Source organism: Argiope bruennichi, chromosome 10 (genome assembly GCF_947563725.1).
Source record: "Argiope bruennichi chromosome 10, qqArgBrue1.1, whole genome shotgun sequence".
NCBI classification, from domain to species: domain Eukaryota; kingdom Metazoa; phylum Arthropoda; class Arachnida; order Araneae; family Araneidae; genus Argiope; species Argiope bruennichi.
In genome coordinates, this window is record NC_079160.1 from 125,103,936 (window position 1) to 125,126,284 (window position 22,349).

General features: G+C 28.2%; 1 protein-coding gene across 2 annotated transcripts in view; it reads right to left on the bottom strand.

The window, feature by feature from the left end:
* Positions 1 to 2,898: 2,898 nt before the first annotated feature.
* LOC129988395 (myosin heavy chain, non-muscle-like) overlaps positions 2,899 to 22,349 on the bottom strand; it is an 86,137-nt gene continuing 66,686 nt past the window's right edge. For both annotated transcript variants that reach the window (XM_056096619.1, XM_056096618.1), the window contains 24 exons: positions 22,166 to 22,287; positions 21,705 to 21,774; positions 21,462 to 21,622; positions 20,865 to 20,973; positions 20,497 to 20,628; positions 19,567 to 19,787; positions 18,567 to 18,681; positions 18,330 to 18,485; positions 17,741 to 17,889; positions 16,748 to 16,892; positions 15,856 to 16,068; positions 15,554 to 15,760; positions 15,055 to 15,312; positions 14,525 to 14,692; positions 14,124 to 14,417; positions 11,303 to 11,515; positions 11,021 to 11,182; positions 8,569 to 8,786; positions 7,976 to 8,099; positions 7,798 to 7,881; positions 7,437 to 7,561; positions 6,117 to 6,225; positions 5,266 to 5,438; positions 2,899 to 4,324 (listed from right to left, as the gene is read on the bottom strand). In XM_056096619.1, the coding sequence (XP_055952594.1) occupies positions 4,192 to 4,324; positions 5,266 to 5,438; positions 6,117 to 6,225; positions 7,437 to 7,561; positions 7,798 to 7,881; positions 7,976 to 8,099; positions 8,569 to 8,786; positions 11,021 to 11,182; positions 11,303 to 11,515; positions 14,124 to 14,417; positions 14,525 to 14,692; positions 15,055 to 15,312; positions 15,554 to 15,760; positions 15,856 to 16,068; positions 16,748 to 16,892; positions 17,741 to 17,889; positions 18,330 to 18,485; positions 18,567 to 18,681; positions 19,567 to 19,787; positions 20,497 to 20,628; positions 20,865 to 20,973; positions 21,462 to 21,622; positions 21,705 to 21,774; positions 22,166 to 22,287 (3,861 nt within the window). In that variant the 3' untranslated portion in view covers positions 2,899 to 4,191. The remainder of the gene's footprint in view (positions 4,325 to 5,265; positions 5,439 to 6,116; positions 6,226 to 7,436; positions 7,562 to 7,797; positions 7,882 to 7,975; positions 8,100 to 8,568; positions 8,787 to 11,020; positions 11,183 to 11,302; positions 11,516 to 14,123; positions 14,418 to 14,524; positions 14,693 to 15,054; positions 15,313 to 15,553; positions 15,761 to 15,855; positions 16,069 to 16,747; positions 16,893 to 17,740; positions 17,890 to 18,329; positions 18,486 to 18,566; positions 18,682 to 19,566; positions 19,788 to 20,496; positions 20,629 to 20,864; positions 20,974 to 21,461; positions 21,623 to 21,704; positions 21,775 to 22,165; positions 22,288 to 22,349) is intronic.

Below are 22,349 nucleotides of genomic sequence, written 5' to 3' on the forward strand. Positions count from 1 at the left end.
TATATATGTCATTTCTTTAAAATGTTAAATTTAGTTCTATATTCTACCAATAGATGGTGTCAGCAGTAAAAGGATATATGCAGTCATGTCACAAGCAATTAAAAATGATCTTTATGGGATAGTGCATTGTCAAATGCGAATATCGGAAAGTCAAGGTCACTCTCATGAAGTGGAGCAGCGACTTCACACTTTCCAATTAAGTCACCGCTCCGATCAATTTCAGTGATATGCAATTCAATGATACGATAATTCCAAGAATAACCGGTCCGTTCACTTCTCACCCCATTCACGGATTTCTCCTTTTCTGTTTTGTTCGAGAGCTTCCATTGGACAGATCGTATCGATTGTTACTTTCTATCGTGATCCAAAAATTGTAATCGAAATATCACCAGTGACATCGTATCGAGAATTTGAATCACACCCCTCTTTGAAAAGTATTGATCACTGGTATTTGTGACTTTATGATATTGGTTATGTACTAACCGCTCGTAAAATATTCATCATCCCTAGATTCTCCCAGTGATAGAACAGCACATTCGAAGACAACAAGAAAACTGCCTTTTCATTTAAAGGCATGGCACTTCATTGACATTTTCCTTCACGATCGTGGTCGCCCATTTGTTAGGATGGCCGAATGTAACGCGATTTTAATACTTGTAACTGTATCTCATGTTTTCTTGCACGCTCATCATATTTTTGTGTAAATTTAGCCATTTTCATAACTAGGCAGATAGCAAAAAAGTTTTCTGTCATACACAGCATTATCTAGTTATTGAAAAAAAAAGAAGTAATCATGTATCTGCACAATAAGGCAAGACTAATGAAATGTTAAATTTCTCTGAAATCGTGCAATGAGAATTGACATGAACTAGTATCCAGAATTGAAAAGAATTCTAGAAAATGAAACTAGAATTGAAAAAAAAAAATCTTTAAGTAACTATATCCAATTTATAACATCTGTATGACATATTTGTTAGTACATGCGTACAGCTATAAATCCCTTGTCCTTTACTCTCAAGTACATGCACTGTGAAAAACTGATTTTCCTACCCATTTTACGTTTTTTTTAATGTACTGACAAAAAACTTTTTTATGCACACTTTATCAACTCATTTATTACAACTGCATTCACGTATTTTTAATTATTTCCTTAAATATATAATTGATATTCTTACTTTTAAATGGAAATTACTCCTAATTACAAGTGAAAGGGGAAAAGAGCCTTTTCCTTTGTAATACAGGATACAAACATATCCTCCCTACCTACACATTTCAGATAAGAAATTTTATTAGATTATTTGTTATTAAGATTATTATTAGAATGTAAAATCAAAACCTCTGTGGCACAGCTAGCATTATAATATGAATAAAAAAATGTATATTAATTTTTAAAATTCTTAATAAGCAATGAACAACGGATCAATTGTTAGTCGTGATATATGTGAAGCGCTTGAGATCTCAGGTCTGAAGATAAAATTAAGTGAAATTGAGATGCCAAATTTTTATAATTAAAAAAACTTAAAAATTGGCATATGCCATTATTTTCATGTTTGGCAGCACTTATAAGCATGAAACACTATTTTGATTATTGAAAAGAAATAGTCTCCTGTCAGATTCAAAATGACTCCTTGAAACAGTTTAGTGAATCATGGCTCCAGACAAAATATCCCTCTAAATAAGAAAGATGGAAACAAGTAGGGAAGGTAACATTAACTTCACCATTACTGTTTTAGAGGGGTTTTTTATGGTGTCTATTTTCTAAATTAATCTATGTTCCATAAGAATGGGAAGTTATTATTTTTTGGGATATGGTAGTATTAAAGCTTAACACCACTGCATAAAATGTGCGTGTGAAGGAATGAAAATTATATATATATAGCAGTAATTTCTTAAAAGCACTAAAAAAATATTTTTACCTTTCGCAATTTAGTTATACAGAAAAGTAATGAATTTTCTAAAGATTCTGTTTAACAACTCCATTTATCAAAAAACATCATTATTTTAGTTTATTCAATGTAAAAATTTATTTTTGGAAATACCAAAACTTTGCAAGTAAAGGAAATTTGCTTCTAATTGCTTTTTAGTTATAGTTTTATTTTGCCACAGCTAATAAATCATGAGGAAGGAAATAGCAAGCAGGCTACATTTCAGCCTGTTGAGTACAAGATTTCTATTAAGTTACTCTGAAACAATTTTACAATCAAGTTGTTTGTGTTTCACAACCAAGACTTCAATGCATGATCAAAAAAGTCACCTGTAGAATTTCTTAACATTATTTCATTAACTACACCATTTTATTGGCAGAATAGATGGAAATGGATGTGAAAAGTAATTCAATTGGTCTTGTAGTTTATAATAAAATCCAACGCAAATGGTTAAAATGGTCATTTTCCCAATTCAACATTTAAAAATGTATTGGTACAATTTCTTGAGTAAAATTAATGACTTACACTACAAATGATACCTATAGAATATAATTATGAGAACCAGCTGTAACATATGCAAAGGGAAAAAAAACTTAAAAGATGCCATCATTCTGTGTAGGCAGTGCTATGTAGGATTTGTTTACATTGAAATGATGATTGGCATCATTTGATTTTTGTTATTTAGATTCAATACTGATTGTTTGATATTGATATTAAATATTATTTCATATCTAATCCATTTTCATATTCTATTTTAGTTCCACAAAAAAGCTATGCAAATAAAATACAGAATCTGAAAGCTATGATATGCGACTTTGGCTACATTTAATACTGTTATGTACTATCTGATAATTGATAATATGCATATTATTAGACAATATCTTAATGAAATAATTTATGACCAAAGTATTAATAAGCTGCTCCCAAGGCAGTAAAATGGAACAACAAAATTTTAAAAAATTTACAGCAAAAATTCAACTGTAAAATATTTATTTAAATTCTGATTGCTTGACATATAAAATTTATAAAAATGCAGAACTTAATTCGTGTACAGAGAAATATTTTTTAAAAAAGAGAAATGAATACTTCCAAAGCAGTCTCATTCATGTACATTCACACAAACAGAAAATTTGGCAGATCAACAATAAGAGAAAAAAGGTCAAGACAAATTACTTCAATTTGCACAGTATATCAAACATATCCAAAATAAAAATAAGTTTATAAATAAAATAAATATTAATCTCTAGACAAAAGAAAAAAACATTTGAATTTTGAACTGCATCAGACAATTAAAACAATTTCTATACATTTGATTTGTTTATATCAATAAAAATATCAAACTTAATGATTTGCAGCAAGATAAAATCTCAGAATTTGAATTCAATAACCACAAAGAAATCATTAAGCAATAGCAATTTAAAGTTGTATTATAGCAAACAGATTAAAAGTTCATTAATAAGTTTATTCCCTATATCTTAAGTATGAATGTGACTAGCGGTTTCCATTTGACGATATGCAGAAAAATGTTCTAATAATTATTCTACCTCATTTTAAGTACATTAAATGAATCTAAGTCTCGATACAGTTTCGATTAACAACTACCAGATTGTCAAAATTTTCATTAAAAGTATTTACTAGAAAATTACAAAATACCAAATTAGTAAAATGTTCTCACAACCATATTCTGAAACTATTATCACGAGGTAGAATATATAAATTTCATATTCTAAGTACTATTTCCAAATTTCCTTCATACAATAACTGCACATCTCTCAATTTATGAAGCAACCAGAATAAATGCTAAAAAGTTTAGGAATTCTCATCTCAACCGAACAACAATAATTACTTGGATTGCAAACAACTAGCACTTGAAGCTATTTTTAACAAGAAAAAAAGTGCATCTATCAAAACATTTAGCAAACAATAACGTAATAAGCCTTTCATATACATATCAAATGGTATTTTAGCATATATAAACTTTTTCATATAAAAATAACGATACAAGAAACATAGACAAAAAAATAAAGTTATTCTTTTTTTTTCCTTATAAAAAAGGGGAAAATAGTTTCAAATGCATGCACAGTCATTAAATGCATGGATGCTTTTGAAAATGATGGCAATCGCAAGCCTCTCTAATGCTATACATATTATGCATATTTTACAGTCCAGCACCATGAATCGCAACCGATGTCAAAATGCCTCTTTTCAGCCACAAGTTGCATCACTTGGGAATGTTTCATCGCACTCGATCGGCAAAAATGGTATTTTATGCTTGGCTGTCATCATTTAGAGTTTCATCAGGGAGAATCAAACCGTCATCGCCAGTGCTAGAGCTGAGAGAACCACGTTTCGTAGATAAGTAACGGGAAGTAGGAAGCCCAGCGCCGGCTCCTCCACGTCTATAAAAGTGGGGGAAAAAACATCTAATTAAACATTTTTTAATACACATTTTTACTGATATACTAAACAGATTTTTTTCATATTAATTGCTTTCTATTATAAATTATTAGTAATTTTCCCCCTTAAACTCGCTATCAGATAGAACTGCTGGTACAAAATCCAAATTTAATTGATTAACTGATTCATTAAGTTATGAAAATATTAATAAGCACTGCCATCAAGGATGCACAAGTATACAAAATTTCAAAATTGTATTACACCAGGAATTAAGTTAAGAAAAAAATCTTAGTTAAAATTTCATCTTTATGTGCAAAAAACAAGTTTTTTAAAAAATTTAAATCAAGCAATTTTTTTTAAAATTCTGCTTCACAGCTATCTACCATCTCAATCCCTTAGGAACAAAGAGGGAAAATTTTTTAAAAATATATATCAATCCCTACACAAAAACGATATTAATCAAACTATAAGTTCATTATTTGAGTAATCAGAAATTAACAATATAATATCTGAATAATTAAGAGAGAGAGAGTAGAATATTAATACTGTATGAAAATTAATACAAATTAGGAAGGAATAATTATCAAATTTCAAAACATTTACTATACTTTTCAAAAAGTTCATGCACAAAAAAAAAAAAAAAAAAATATGTTTACAATGAATTATATTTACTACAGTTTTTGCATTTTAGCCACTTGCACCTTAAACAGTAACAATATAACGATGTAATGCCACAAATTTTAAGGAAAACGATTAAACAGAAAGAGCACATATTCTGATATGTGTGTGTAAATATTTGAATACATTATCAAACTGAAGACTTTATCAAGTCCAAGTCAAGTAACTATTTTTACATATTAAGCTAAAAACTATGAATTTGAGGTTGAAAATCATTACAGAAAAAAGAAGTAATAAAATATCAATAGAAAGATTAAAATCATACTTAAGTTTAGTCTTGAGGGAACTAGCCTCTCTATTTAGAGTTGCATTAGCTTCTATTAAGTCTTCTATCTCTCTCTGGGCTTTTCGTCTCTGAGCCTTCTCTCGAGAACATTCTTCTTCAGATTCATCCAGTTGTCTCTTCAATGCTTTCACTCTTGCATTCACCTTTTCAACCTGAATGATTATATCGCATATGTGAAAATATTCACTTACATGCATTCATTAAACAAAAAGCTAAGTTTGGTTCTCAAAAAATATGGTCAAGATTTCTCTTGAAAGTTTTCCCAAAGGCATTTCATTAAAAAAAGTCAAACACGAATTAAAAAAAAATTAATTAGTCCCTAATTCTTTAAGCAGTCAATTTGGGTTTTTCTGTTTTCACTTTCAAATGAACAGCAAATAATTCAATTTCAAATGTATATTTTCCAAAATTCCTAAGATTTCATTAAAACACATATTTTCAGTTTACTCATATTTTTCTGATCTTAAAATTACCTTATCAAAATAATCAAGTGTTTACAGGATAAAATTTATTATGCATTTGAAAGTTAATTTCATTAAAATAATCATAATCATAATAAATGCATACTGAAAAAGTTCAAAGATTTAGAATACTAAAGATATTGATTTTTAAAAACTCTTTGAAATTGATTTTAGTAAAAACAGAGCATTTGGAAAATTGCAATGGAAACAGTAAAACTGCATCCACAATTCATTTTTATTACAACCATGTATGTCTTAAAATAAAATATTATCATTGCAGCATTGAAATGTATTGAAAATAAATGCACTTTGTCCAAAACAACAACAAAAAGACGGTATTCAGGAAACAGTATAAAAAATCATAAATACCTGCTCTTTATATTGATCTGTATGTCGTCTTTCATCTTCCAACTGCATTATCACTTCCTTCAAACGTTTTTCTAACTTTCTGTTAGCTTTGGCTTGTAACTGTCTTTCCCTAATGCAAAGAAAATACAGTTACTACTTAGACATCATCAATAGATTCTTATTCAGGTAAAAAAATATTTCTTGAAAATTCTATTATTTACAATATCTTAATCAATTTACTTCTATACTTCTTTTTTTTTTTTTTTTTTTGCCACTTGTTACATTATAATGCAGACATATATATTATATACATAATGTTTGGGATAAATATATTCAAAAATAATTACATATGCTCAGAAATATTCACATTTCATTAGAAAATTTTTTAATCAATGACCTTATAAAGGGGGGGGGCAGCTCCTGAGGTTACTTGATAAAGTTAAGAATTTCAGTATCAGTGAAATTAGTAGCTATGCATATTCAGATAATAATTCTCCTCTAACTCAACTACCTTAAATGAGCTGTTAGACACTGAATCAGAAAAGTCCCAATGCTTGTCCTCCAATCTTTGAAAATTTTGTTACATTGTTTTTAGTTTCATCAAAATGATTAAATACCAAAGAAACATATCTTATTGAAATAATTCAAACACCACAGACAGTTAAATGTTAATCAGCAGTATTAAGTAATAGTTATTAAGAGTTTTGTTAAATCACCCATGTTGAATATTATTCATATACAAAGATAGCTGAGCATTTTCCCCTATTTAATACAAATAAAAGTTATAATTAATCTCAAATGGTTCTTTCTGGAGAAACTATTGCTATAGAATATCTTCAAATATTCTTTGCATTACAAACAACAATGTAAAAATTTACATCTGCTAAACATAAAAAGACTGTTTCTATAATTATTCTTAAAACAGTAATAATGACCATAAAATGACTTATGGCACTAATCATTAGATACAGATTGAAGAAATACTCTATTTTTCACTCTATTTCACATAAATCTTCATATAAAATACTGGTGTGCTTATGAATTTACATGCACAAATAAAAATGAACAAATGCTGATAAATTTTATGACAATACATGTGCACATAAAGCAGAGAAAAAGTTATTATTTAATAAAGAATAAAACTTTAGGCCAAATCCAATCATTATAACAATTCTTATGCCAAAAAATTCTTCTAAGGGGAAAAAATACATACTTAAGATGCTGTATATGTAAATATAGTTCTGTAAAAAGTCATTTATCATAAATACCAAAAGAAAATTTTAGTTTAATTTTAGATAATGAGAGTAGTAATTAATAGATCATATTTAAATTTAGGCTTACCTTGTTTCCATTTCTAACTGTTCTTCGATCTGAGAAATTTTGGCTTCAAGAGCAGCTATTGTGGCTTTTGTTCTGGTCCTCTGAGATGTTTCAAGATCCTGAAGTTTGGCACGTAACTCTTTGTTCTAAAAGAAGTGAAATTATTTGCAGGTATTCACAGAATAAAGTTTAATTTTTTAAAAATGCTTCATGATTGTAATGATGATATCAAAACAAATTTGTTGAGACTTTCAAATACTGATGCAAGAAGATCTATTCAGAAGAAATAGAAATATAGATAAAAAAAAATGTCTATTGAAAAAAGAATTCAGGATATAATGAAAGAAACAAAATAGTAAAAATAAATGTTATGAAAATTTACCTGTCTTTCCAATATCATTCTATTATTTTCCAGTTTCTGAGAATTGGAGCGTTCACTAGCAAGATCATTAGTCAGCTGTTCAATCTAGACAGAAAAAATAAGAAATTTGAATTCAAAGCATTTTTAAAGACAAAGATCAGAATAAATCCACTACCCCAACAACAAAAGATTTCATTACCTGTGATTGTGCTTTACGAGCTTTATCCATCAGAATTTCTGAATTGCTTTGCTCTTCTTCCAATTCCTCTTCTAATTGCTGAATACGAGCGTCCAAACGACGTTTTTCATCCTGCAGAAGCGAACTATAAAAAATGAAGCAGTTAATAAAAATAATTAATAAAGAAATTACAAATCATTCCTCAAAAATATGTTATTAGAAACATCTATAGTGGTTTTTAAAAAAAGGAAGAGGGATTCTATAAATGGTTATATTATATTATATATGAATATATCGAATTGGGCTAAGTTTGTCATCAACTGTGTGCCATCTAAATTTTTTTTTAACATTTCATTAAAAATTCTGCTTAAAGTTGCATAGTCAGAAGTTCAGAATTGAAATAAAAAAAATTCTAATTCTGTCTAATAATATATTAAAACAAATCACTTTTAAAAATTAAAGGAAAAAACATTTAAGCCTTGGTTCATTGGTGGCTTTTTTTTTAAAGATAATATACATTTAAGAACAATTAGTCTGAGAAATAAATAAAAAATATTTTCCTGCTGTAAAATCGTGCATACGATTTAACATTAATTATTTTAGAAAATTTCTACCTTCTAGAAGCAGCCAAATTTATTTCCTCTTGGAGCTCATCTCGTTCTGCCTCAGCAGCACGTCGTATTCTTTCTGAATTAGCCAAATCTTCTTGCAACTGAATCATATCTGCCTCAAAAGTTTTTACTTTCTTTTCAACTTCCTTAAGTTGAAGAGCCAATTCCTCTTTAGCAGCATGGTCAGCTTCAGCATCTCGTTGGTAATCTTTCAATTGACTCTGCAAAAGTAATATAATTAAAACTTTTAATTTTATAAAATATTTATTAATTTCAATTAATCTGCAAGAGTTGAAATGAATCAAAATAAACCTTTAATTGCTTTAGTTATTTTCATATTAATCACAATAAAAAGTTGTTACTGAAGATTTCCAAATCTCGCATGACTTTTGTTATCGGACAATAAACCTGTGGTTCTATTTGTTAGCAAAAACTTTAAAATTTAACTGATCTGAGCAATAGGTTTACTGTCCAATTAAGGAATTCTATACATATAGGCAATCTGGGCTGTTCATGTGATAGATTATCAACATTTCTGCGACAATTAAATATTCTACAAGTTCTGAAGCAGAAAAAGAAAAAAACTTCGCCAAATTATCTGATGAACAATAGGGGATAATTAAGCTTAACAAAACTTCTGGAGAACAAATGAACCAAGCACATTCCCACTTTATTCATGAGAAAGTGACTGCTAAGAAAAATAAGTATTATACTGAAAAGCGGGGCTACATTTCCGGCTCACTCTATTCACCAACCCCCAAGAATCATGTTACATTTTTTTGGATAACTAAGTGATCCCAGTTTACTTCGTTCATCATATAATTATTTCTGCTAGTGCAATAATTACTAAAAGTAAATTTAAATAAATTTTAAAATTAAAATTTTCTAATAATAGGGATATTTGTGGAATATAAGAAAGTAAAAATATATAATTTTAAGATGTTTAAAAATTTAAATTGAATTTCTTTTATCTTATTTTGATAAGATGTTTTGACATCATGTTGATCAATTTTGATGAAATACATTAAAATAATCATGGAAAGCAATATCTACTAATAAGACTAAATTAGTCAAGTCAATCAACTTTGATGAATACATTTTATTACAAAAAATACAAACTTATTTTAATCATATTTTAAATTATACTTGAGTATTAATGATAGAGCATTCTCAGTAGTCAGCTAAACTTCAAAAGCGAGAACTGGCAATGATCCTGTAGTTTGGAAATTTCATTCTATAAACTAAACAGACACCCCCCTCCATTCAAACTGGATCTTGCTAATGATACTTCAGCATTTTCATTTGTCCCAACTTTGATTTTTTCTCACTTCAGCACTTTCGTTTGACAATTTCAAACTTTAATTAAAACTGTCTGATGTAAACACATTTTTTGATAAAGTCCATAAAATAACATTTTCACAGATTTATCCAGCACAGCAAGCATATAAACAATCTGAATGTGTGAGCTGTTGTCGATTAAAAATTCAAACCGATCCTGCATCCACTTAAATGTTTTGTATATTTTATTATATAAAATATACAAAACGTTATAATCATAGACTGACTACTCCAACCTGCTTGAAGGTACATGGAAAAACTTGAATGACCAGAGCACTGCAACAGCAATTTTGACTTTTCCTCTTTGTTATGACTAGCGAGTGTCTGTTTTCCCATATTATTTAAGCTTATTATTTTGCTTAAAGTAAGCAGCAAAAGGATTTTGTGGAACATCTCAAATTTATTCAGCAAAGTCAGGATTGATATTTTTATCTTCCCAATCCATTAAATATATATTCTGAGCAGCTAAGTGTTTAAAAAAATTCTTTAATTTACTCTGAATAAGTTCACAGTTTCTCAAACAATAAATAAAACATTCAATAAAATCACATGTGAGCAACTAAAGACCACAATGATATTTCTAAAGAATGTATGTTGTTATTCCCACCCAAAAAATGTATTCTATATCCTCATACACCCTCATTAGCTGCAATCTGGAAATCTCATCGAAAGAGAAAAACTGCCCCTGAAATCAAAATTAGACTGATCTGTACCGAGAAAAAGGGGTAAGCTTCCAAGGATTACATAGTTGTTTCATTTTCGGTGTTATGGCTACAATCTTTTATTCTTGAAATGTATTGAGATCGGCATTTTTTAGATGGAAAAGAAGGAACCAAGAATTTTAAAATTACCCTGTAATTTCCCACTTTTTATGGAATATTCATTTTTCTCTGCCCTTTTCTTGTTTTAATTATTGGTTTTCCTGGTACAGTGGCAACCCTGTTGTACCATGGCCAGTGATGGTCTTAAGAATTCAACCTCAGTTCTCTCAAATGTTGTTGCAGTGGTCTGGTCATTCAGATTTATCTGTGTCTCAGGGCGAGTTGGAATAGTCAACTCCTAATTATTATTTAAAATAATGACCATAATAAATCATTAAAGTTAACTTAATTTTTACCTGTAATTTTTTCAATTGCCTTAGGGCATCTTCTTTCACTTTATTAGCTAATTCTAGTTGTTGTTCAAGATCTTTTAGATCTCCTTCGACTTTTTTTCTTGCACTAATAGCAGCTGTTCGCTGTTTTCTTTCATCCTCAAGTTCTGCTTCCAAATCACGAACCTAAAAAAAAATATTGAATTAAAAAGTGACATTGGAAAGAAATGTTAGTTAGTAATATAGTAATATTAATTAACAAATAAAAAAAAGCCTTAGGATTCGTAATAATTGTAAATAAGTCACCTGCTTCAACAGAGCTCTTCGTTTTTCCTCAGCTTGTTCATCTTTTGCTTGAAGATCTCGTTCAAATTGTGCTTTCATAGCCTGCATATTTACTTCAAGTCTCAATTTGGCATCTTCAGTCAATTGCAAATCATCCTCCAACTCTGTCAGCTGAGTCTTTTGCTCTGCCAACTGACTTTCCAATGCTCTCTTTGCCTTTTCCAATTCATGAACCTTTAAATATATGGAATAATGTCATATTTAAGCAAAACTGTTTTCAAAGATGGTTACCTCCTTTAAGATGCAAAAATTGCCAAAAGTAAAGACAAAAGATACCCCCCCCCCCATTTGCAAATAAATGTTCATTTAAACCATGGGGAGTAACTGTATCACCATGTTTCTAAAATCCAAATCCTGGATGTTTATAGAAGGGTCGTGTTCAAATTATAGCAACACTTTATATATTCTATATAAGATTTTCTTGAAGTTTCATTTTTTGTCATTGTACATGATTATAACTTGCTGTTTATCAAAAGAAAAATTTTCTGCAGAAACATCTTTAAAATTCAATGGATTCTCAGGTAACATTTCAAATTTCATGAAGTGTCACAAATTTTAATTGTTTAAAAGTTTCTCATCTCCTAATTTTATGGGTTTATTTAATCTAAATAATTTGCTACCAACAATGTATTATTTATATACACTGTTAAGAGAGTTTTTAAACATTCATGACCAATTACTCAGATTTATTAGCTAGTAGGAGTGGTCTCCCCAAAACTTTCTCAATACTGTCTAATGAACCTTTCATGCCCTTACATTGCACTGGCATACAATAGCCACACAGTATATTAACTTTTAGATTGAAATTAACATTTTCATTGAATCATACTTGGCAAGCTATTTGGCAATCAATCCCTGGCATGCTTTAACAGAATTCAAAAATCGAAATTGTGTTTTTGATACTTTCCCCCTCAACCGATTGATACAAAAATCTGACAGAAAACTGCATTTGAAGTCACAAAATCTTATACCAAATTTGATGCATTTGAATCATTGTGTTTTTGAATTATCACAATAACTTGTTTTTGAAAGTACAGACTGACAGATAATCAATGCATAGTTGAATTTGGCTCAAACCTTGATTGAAGTCTACAATATAGATGCCAAATGTATGTACCAAATTTTATTTACCAAGCCCTCTTCGTTTCGTAATGATGGTATTAATTTATATTCCAATAGACAGACAGATTTCGTCTAAACAGATTTTAGACAAAATTTGATAGAAATCTACAAATCTGGTGTAAAGGCTGTATATCAAATGACAATTGTCTAGCTCAAAGTGTTTTTGAATTATCTTTGTTACAGACGGGCGGACATTTTTCAAAAATGTGTTATTTGAACTCAAAGAAGTCCAAAACATTGAGTTCAAATTTTTTGACGATTACTATACGTTCTCAATACTATGTATATGAGAAAGTAAAAAGTCCTAGAGTGAAAATTTATGAAGATATATGTAGGTACATAAAAAATAAAAGTTACAAAATTTATTAAAAATTTTGAAATTTACAGTCATAGAATAGCATAAAAGGCAACACAGAATAGATAAATTTTACTTGGACCATATCCTCTCTTGCTAACATGCTTTACAAGACCACATTTGTTATTAAACACACAAATCAAACCTCATGTTTTCGAATTAATAAGAACTTTTAATAGCATTTTTAAAAATTAATTTTTTGATTTAAGCAGCATTTAAAATATTTTAAAATCCTCAAATGATCTGAAAGATTTTTAAAAGCACAAATATATAAATCATTACAATTAATTATAAATCATCACAATTACATTTACAATTAAGACTATTTCATACTATAGGAGAAGAAAAGATTGAACTCTGAAAATATTTTACATTATTAGGTACACATTTTAAAAAAATCACTGCATATTATATTAATCTGAAGATTTTACTATGATTTAAATATTTTTGTTTTATAATTATAATTAAGAATGCTTTAAGTACTGGTAGGAAAAAGATTGAGCTTTAAAAATATTGTTATACACAAAGTTAAAAAAAAAAAAAAATCAGCACATTTTTTTAACATAATTTTTAATTTTTGTTTTTGCTTTATACCAATATGATTTCTAACAAAGTAGATAAATTTACAGCTTAGAAAGAATTTGAATTCCCCATTTTCAATGATTAAATCTAAATGAGTTTCATTAGCACATTCAAGTACTAAAATCCATTTTTAGTAAAAAAACTTTCATTATCCAAGCATTTCAGAAAGATTTGTTTAGCAATTAGCAAACAGAAAGCTTAATGTAAATTGAACATCTGCCATCTAACATCTACTGGAGACATCAATCAACAGTGACAATGGGAAAGGTAATAATTATTGCTGGAATGGATAAAATTGCTCTGCACCATTTTACAATCCTATTTCAAAAGGGAAATTAAAAAACATATGGCATTTTAACGGCTGGGCTGTCATGTGGCAGTTTGAATAATAAATTGTCAGAGCCAAATTAACAGTCAGAAGGTTGAAGACTAACCAGTCAATACAGACATGCCTTAAAAAATTGGATTCAAGGTCAATCTACAGAATGCACATCTCTAAGAATCCTTTAGAGAATTAGACTGATAATGAGCAAAATGTGAAGTTCATTAACTTAAAATTATTGATTAAAAATTAAAATGGCATACCCTTTATAATGCTTAAAAAACAAATGCTACTAAGTAAACAATTTAGAAGAATTCTAAATTTTATGAAAATATATTTATATTGATAAAAAATTAACATTTCAGTACCATATAACAAGTTTATAAAAATAAAATTCATACATTTTTATCAGCAGTGCCTTGACTATTAACCAGTTCATCAAGTTCCATCTGCAGTTGCTTTCGAAGCCTTTCAAGTTCATCAAGTTTATCTTGACTTTCATCTAGGGCCCGGGTTAAAGACAAAATTTTAGTTTCCTTCTCTCGAGATTCTCTCTCCGCATTGTCTCGTTCTTGAGCTATTCTTTCAGACACAGCCTTCTCTTCAGCAAGCAACTGATCAAATTTCCTTTGTTTTTTCTCCAATTCAGAAACCTTGGTCCGTTGGCTTTCAAGTTCCATATTCAAATCTTCAACCTAATGAATTATTTATTTTAAACACAGAATATATCACACTGGTGCAATCCTTACCTCAAAAAAAATAAATAAATCTTATATCTAATTTATCGGGAGAACATGATTACCTCAGCCTGAAGTTTTTTCTTTGATTTTGCCAATTTGTCATCCTGAGCTTGAAGTTCTTCAATTTGCCTTTGGAGGGTCTCAATATCTTTGGCTTGCTTTTTGCGAACTTCTTCAAGAATAGCAACTTGCTGAGCATCTTCATCTGCTCTCTTTTTCAATTCTGTCAGCTACATAAAAGATGAAACATAAAGATTGTATTAATATTTTAATTCAGATTTATAACTTAGTTATTTGCCAATTAATTTTACACATAATGAAAATTTGTTTGCGAAAGAAATCAGTTTGATTTCAAGATTATTTTTATTTAATAAATTGAAATGCAAAAATCAGTACATTTACTTTATTTACTTGATTTTATGAATAGAAAATTAAAATTAATAGGGTCAGAATAACTATGTTTTGTCAATATTCTCTTTTACTATAATTATATTAATAAATCTTTATTAGCCAACCAGAAAGGATTACATTTAATTTTATTGCTAGACAATGCACCAACATGCATTTAAATTTAAGAAATGCTGTTACTTACCTGAGAATTTAGAAGAGAAACTTGCTTTTCTAGGTTCTTCTTTGCTTCTTCCTCTTCATCCAATTGGTCTTGCAAATTCTCCTTTTCACTTTCTATTTGCCTGAGTCGAGAATTTAGAGCTAATTTCTGTCTGGTTTCTTCCTGAAGCAAGTCTTGTGATTCAGCTAATTGATTTTCTAGGGCAGCAGCTTGCTTAGTAGCAGCAGTTGCTTTAGTTTCTAACTCTTCAAGTTGGGCAGATACAGATTCCAATTCAGCCTGTAACAAAGCATACTTACATTAAAGCATTTATTTTCTTGCAAGTATTACACTGATTTCAGTTGTATGGAAATCAACTGAAACATTTTAAGAGGAAGAATGAAGAAGTTTTTAGAGCATCAAATTTATTAAAGAAGGGAATACTTTCACTTAAACAGAAACTAACCAAACTTGTGAATTAGAGACAAACATTTATCTACTACAAAGTATTATTGCTTAAAATGACAGTTTGGTTTATTACCTGAAGTTTCTGGGCTCTCTCCATATTATCTGCTCGGCTTTTTTCCACATCAGAAAGCTTAGCAGATAAGTCTTGCAACTGCAATTCTAATTGCTTTCTTTTCCTTTCAGAATCTTGTTTCGAAGTAGATAGAGCATTTACTTCATTTACCAATTCAGCTTTCTCAGCTTCAAGATTGCCCTTTGCTTTCTCTAATGAACTCTTGGTCTGAAAGAGAATGTCAATTCATTTAGCAGGTTATAAAAATATACGAAATTAGAAAGAAAAATAAATTTTAGAATTACAAATGAGATGGAAAATACCTTTTTCAGAAGATCCAACTGTTCATTAAGGCTCTCTATAGCACTATTATGTTTTTGCCTCAAATCACTAATTTGAGCTTCATGTGAAGAAGTCTCTTCTTCAAGAGTCTTTTTTAAAAGAGCTAATTCTTGCTCTCTCTTTGACCTCAGATCTTCTTGAGCAGCTGTACTTTCCTCAGAATCGAGTAATTCGTTTCTTAAAGCTTCTAATTCCTATGAAATGAAAAAAATTCTTTAAGAATAAAATAAAAAAAGCTCTAAAAATGAAAAATTTTCAAAAGAAATTATACAATAGGGAAAAAATAGAATTATAAAAAAAAATATAGGATAGCTAATTCACTCTAAAGGAAAAGTCATTTTAAAACATTTTTAATATTTCATTAATTGAATAAACACTGTTTTATAAAATAAGTTTTTCATGCAAAAAAATATTATAAAATTACCTATATGTGAATTCAGTGAGAGTTTTATCATTTCTACAGCTTTAAAGAAATAACTTTTAGAGTGCATATATTTTGATTATTATTTTCATTATTAAAGAATAGAGATTTTAAAAAAAAGATTTTAGGTCCATTTGATCTCTTTTACTATTTAGCAATACGAAAAGAATTCCAAGTTAACTATATCCAAATTGATTTGAACATTTTTATATTCTCAAGTGGAAAGACATTCCAGAAAAATTAGAGAACACTATTTCTGCATCTAACAAAATATATATTGACAAAAATATTAAAGTATAAACTTTCAAGATAAAACCTCTTTTAACTTTAAATATTTTTGCTTTATTTTTCATTATATAAAACATGAATGTGTTTCTAAAATATTAAAAAAAATGTAAAAAATATTAGAGAATAACTTTTTACAAGACAATGTCAGAATAAAACAAGTTTACCTCATTCAAGTCTCGTTTTTGCTTTTCAACTTTTGCTCTAGCTTGTCTTTCTGAATCTAAATCTTCTTGAAGCTCAGAGAGCTGACTTTCAAGTTCCCGCAGAGCTTTTTGAGCTTGTGCTTTTCCTGTTGCTTCTTCTTCAACCCTTTAAGAACAATATTCAGTTTTTATCAAATTACTAAGCAATATATCTAAGAGAAAAGTAATTATAAACATTTAAAAAGTATAAACAAATTAGTGCTAAGATAAGCGGTAAATGACTCTAATAAATTCCTTTCTTTAGAAAGAAAAAAAAAATTTTTAATAGTATTAATTCAATCTATTTAATTATTACTAAATCATCAACAAAAATTTTTCAGCAAAAAATGATATACTAACAACTGAATGAAAATGAATATTAAGCTTAATCAAATGCATTTAAAATAATTTTAATTTTTAATATATTTACAACTGACAATATAAAACACCAAATATTTAGATCATATTGTCTTTACAGAAATTGTTAACATTCAAAGCATCATCTTTGTCAGAAATGACATAAGCTTAAAATATAAACGGGTGACCTGGAGTTCAACACCCTTCTTCAACACCCAACCTTCCCAACAACCCCCATAAATAAGAAAACTGCCGAATTTTACATGATTTTAGATTAAAAATTAGCTTGTATTGCAAGAAGATACAAATAGCAGAGTATATATATTGTATATGAATTTTAAGGGAGGTAACAGATATTAATATAAATGTATACAGTTAAATGAGCTGAACAGCATAATCCTTCGAAAATAGTATGAATTATATATCTATGAAAAACTGAAGTTTAAAAATATTTTGTTAAAGAAGCTATTAAGACCAAATTACTTAAAATATTTAATTAAAAATTTTAGCAACCATTAATCCCAGCAAATCAACTGGTCGTCAAAGGTAGCTAGTACAGAATATGTCTCCATTTATAAATGACAGCTTTCTTGCATTTAAAAATAGATACCCACATACCTTAATAAAACTTGACTAAGTTCATTTTCTTTCTTCCCAAGCTGTTGTTGCAATTCTTCTACTTGAGTTTTCTTTTCATTAAATTGTTCTTTTACATCATTCAATTCAGTTTCTAATCTTCGTTTAACACGCTCCAATTCTTGTCGTACCTATACAAATATTTTAAAAGATATTCAGATACAGAAAAAAAGAAGAAAAAAAAATAAGAATGCCAATACTTAATAAGATATAAAGTATAAGAAAAATATTAATTTTCTTCATCTGAAAGTTAAGAATAGGCAACTTTTTCAAAAAACATATCAAATGTTAAATTGCAGTTTTATCAATTCTTTGGAATCCGTTCAACTTATTTGTATATATACATAGATGCATACACGAAATATAATACTATCAATATCAAGTAAACCTATTAAATGGCTGAATTTTATTAAACTCAACAAAAAAAAAAAAAAAAAAAAAAAAAAACGAAGAGATATATATTAAAAAAATAACTTAAAAATAAGTTCAAAAGAAAGTACTTTTTAAAGGCATGTATATCAAGCAGAGGGCAAATATTTACAGACTGTATTAAGAATAATATAACACAAACCTGCTGTTCTTTACGATGGCGTTCTTCTAAATCTACAATAGTAGCTTCCTGTTTTGCTTTCAGCTTACTTAGATGTTTGGACTTCTCTTCTTCTTCAGCTAATGCTTGAGAAACTTCTCCTAATCTTTCTTCCAATGTTTTTTTCTCTTTCACAACCTAATGAAAAAATATATATTCAAATTATATATTTCAAAAAATAAAGTGCAACACTAATTTTATTATCCAAAATTGATTTACTTTCTGATTGCTATCTTCGAGAACAGCATAATCTTCTTCTATTTTCTTAATCTTAGCATCTAAAGTAACCTTTTCCAATTGCAATTTCTGGCGTGCAGCTTCTTCTTCTTCCAACCTATAAAACATTTATGCTATAAATTATATATCCTCTCATGTTAAGTAAAATTTGATACTATCAAAGAAGCATCAATTTTTTAACTTTACTTCACTTTAAAAGATTGAAAAGTATAATGAGTTGCAAATGAACTTCCAATGAATAAATAAATTTTTAATCAAACTGAAATTTAGAATTTAACTAAAAAATAATGGATTTTTTTCCAACTTTTAAATAAAGTTAACACTTAAATAATGTTAGAATTTTAATTTTAATAATGTTGAAGAGGGTTTTGGATGTCACAACCTCACATAAATTTGAAAATAATTCATATTAATTTTGCTTTCAAACTAAAAAATGTATATTTGTGCGATATAGGCACTGTTTTAATGCTTGAGAATATAAAGTCTAAATGTGATTTGTTACATCTAAAATAGATATTTTGACTTTGATATTGTTTTTCCCATATTGAATTGAAAAACTATATAACTTTAGTTTTGAAAAATATATATATTTACTTTTAATCATTATAATTACAGTACAAGTTTAAATATTTTATAAAAAATAATACATAAATGTAAAAATATAAACATATTGTTAGTAAATACTAATGTTATAAAAGAAATATAATAAGGTTTGAAATTCTACTTTTAAGTCAAACATTATCATCTTGCGCTATACATTAAAAAAAGATGCTATATATTTATCAGAAGAAAACCTCTAAAAACTAAATGTTAGCACACTACAGCTTTCTTGCAATAAAACATTGAAAGATCATAAATATTTCATTTTATGGCAATATTTTTAAAAATAACTTTTAACTTTAATAATAAGATTTTAAATCTTACACAGTTACATTAGTTACTATTAAAAAAGTAACACAGAAATGACAACATAGCACTCAACTGTTCTTCTAAGTCCTGAATATTCAACTGCAATTTTTTCTTTTCAGCAGTCAAATTTTGATTTCTTTCTTCCTCTTCTTCTATCCTAGCTTCCAAGTCATGTAAAATCTCTTCCAATTCTTGTTTTCTTGCAGCAAGACGCAATCTCATTTCTTCTGCTTCTGCACATAATTCAGTTTCTGCCTGAAGTTGCTCTGCTAGCGTGTTTTTCTCCTCAATAACCTAAAATAACCAGTAATTTCAGTTTTACCCACTGTCAAAGAATCGAAGGTCTAAAGGTTTTATTGCCCTGATTCTCCAGCTGATCAAACATTAGAAATGTGATTCAAGTGATTGACTAATAAAATATTACAATGCATACACAAGGATTAGTTGCTGAAAGTTGCTTAAATACTAACAGAAACAGAACATCTGCCAAAAAAGATATTGATGAAATTCTTTCCATTTACTTTAAATAACATTTGAAGTTTAGGTAAATCACCACCATTTAATATAATTGATTAATAAATATATATCTTTTTAAATGAAAAGATATTGACTTAGAATTACAATAAACTTTATACATTATAAACTGAGTTTTTAAATTATTTTAACTTGAATTGTTAATGATAAATTAGAGATTTGTAAAATTACTTTGTTTATCATTCAATGACAAACAGAAGCTATTATAAACTAACTGGCTGTAAAAAGAAATAAAATGGGTGAATTTTAAATCTTGAGGATAGTTATATTTAAGTCATGAAATCAAAACTTCCAAAGTCAAAAAAATCACAATATATAATTTTTAAATACAATAATAATAAAAAAAAAGTAGGTGGGGGATTAACACAAGTCTAGACTGATTATAAGAATTTTGACACACAACATTCAAAATTCAAATAATATCAATACTAAGTAGATAAAACTAATACAACATAGTAAAAACAATTACCTGTTGTAATTTCTTTTCTACTTCTTGAGCCTCTTGCTCAACTTTTTCCATTTTTTCTTTCACCTGCTTCAACTCATCTTCTTTCTCATTCAATTTTTCTTCCTGTTTAGTTACCTGAAGTAAAGGCTTCACCTGCACACAAAAAAAGAGAAAAAACATGAGCATATAACATTAAACAAACTGATGCAGCGAGTTTAAAAGATAATAACTTATTGGACTTAGCAACTCATTTTACCTTCACATTTTCTTCAACAAAATAGCCTATCAACTTCATTCTCACTAATAAATCTTCTTATCAAGAATCGGCTAAATCAAATACAATATGATTCTGTATGATAGACTTTTTGAAGTAATAATACAAGACTTACTTTAGTATATAACCTCCACCAAGACCAATTGCGCAGTTTCAAATAAGCAGAGCAGTTCCTCTGAATTATGCGGATTGCACTCAGTTGTTGTAATCTCTTCTGGTAATTCCTACAAAAGATAAAGCATTTATCATTAATGACTAATGACTAAGTAAGTGACTAATCAAATTACAATAGTAAGAAAATAAATATAAACTCAGTCCTTAATAATCCGGAAAATGCTTTACTTTAATCAAAACTCAATTCTTTATATGGAAGAAACATTAATAAAAAAATTTTTAAACTGCTATGCAAATTAATCTTAATTCTTCATAAGATATATGGAATTTTTTTAATTAGGTAGATTTGTAATAGGTCAGAATAATTAAAAAAAATTTTTTAGTAATATTTCTATGTTTTCCAAACACTTATAAAAATGTGAACATGAAATTCATAATGCTAAAAACTGCATAGAGAATTATGAGAAGATACAGCATTGATCATTTAATTTCAATTGTAATTAACAACAATGACATAATAAACAGCAAATTTACCTACTTAATTATTAATACTAATCTGAAGTAATAAAATAAAAAGAAATTAACTTTTTTTTTTTACCTGCGAGCTATTAGACCTCGGCAACATGCTTGGAATTGCACTATCAAATCAGAAATCTTCATATCTCTTTCTTCTTCTAAATGAGCCAAAACACCAGCACGGAAGAAAATTTTACTTTGGCCTACTCTATACAAATTAGGATCCAAATCCAAAGCTTGAATCTAAACAAAACAATTTATAAAAATAATGAAAAGAATATCATAAAAGACTTTTTTCCTTCAAAATCTATTTTAAAACCCTTACCATTTTTTCACAGGCCAATTTACCATCCATGAATCCTTTTGGAATAGCATTTGGAGTCAGCAATTCATATCTATTAAAATGTGAAATTATCAGAATGTAAATTATGGCATACATTAATGCTACAACATCCTAAATCAATTCTCCAATAAAATTGATTAGGGAAGAAAAAAAAAAAAATCTAAAAAATCCAAAACCAAAACGTAAGCCAAACTTCAACATCTGCTACCTACATTCTTAACATCTTGGATCTTACAGAAAAAAAAAATTTAATTAAATCATAATATAGCAAACGTTTTAAAATCAGCCTAACTTCAAAAATGATTAAAATTTATATATTTCTTTCATTTTTTGATGAAGAGATTTAAAATTTGATTTATAAAAAGGCCAGCTTTAAGAAATCATCACATTTGTATTTCGTATATCAATACTTTTTAAAAGTAAAAAAAAAAATCATACATTACCTTTGTCTGAATTCTTGGAAAGGAATTCGATTTGGGAAACCTTGTCTGCAAATTCGAATACCCTCTAGTACTCCATTGCATCTCAATTGATCTAATACCAATGGCGGATCTATTTTTCCAGCCTAAAATTAATTGAAGGAGCACTCAGCAAAAGTCACATTCATGCAAATGAATATTGTTCCAA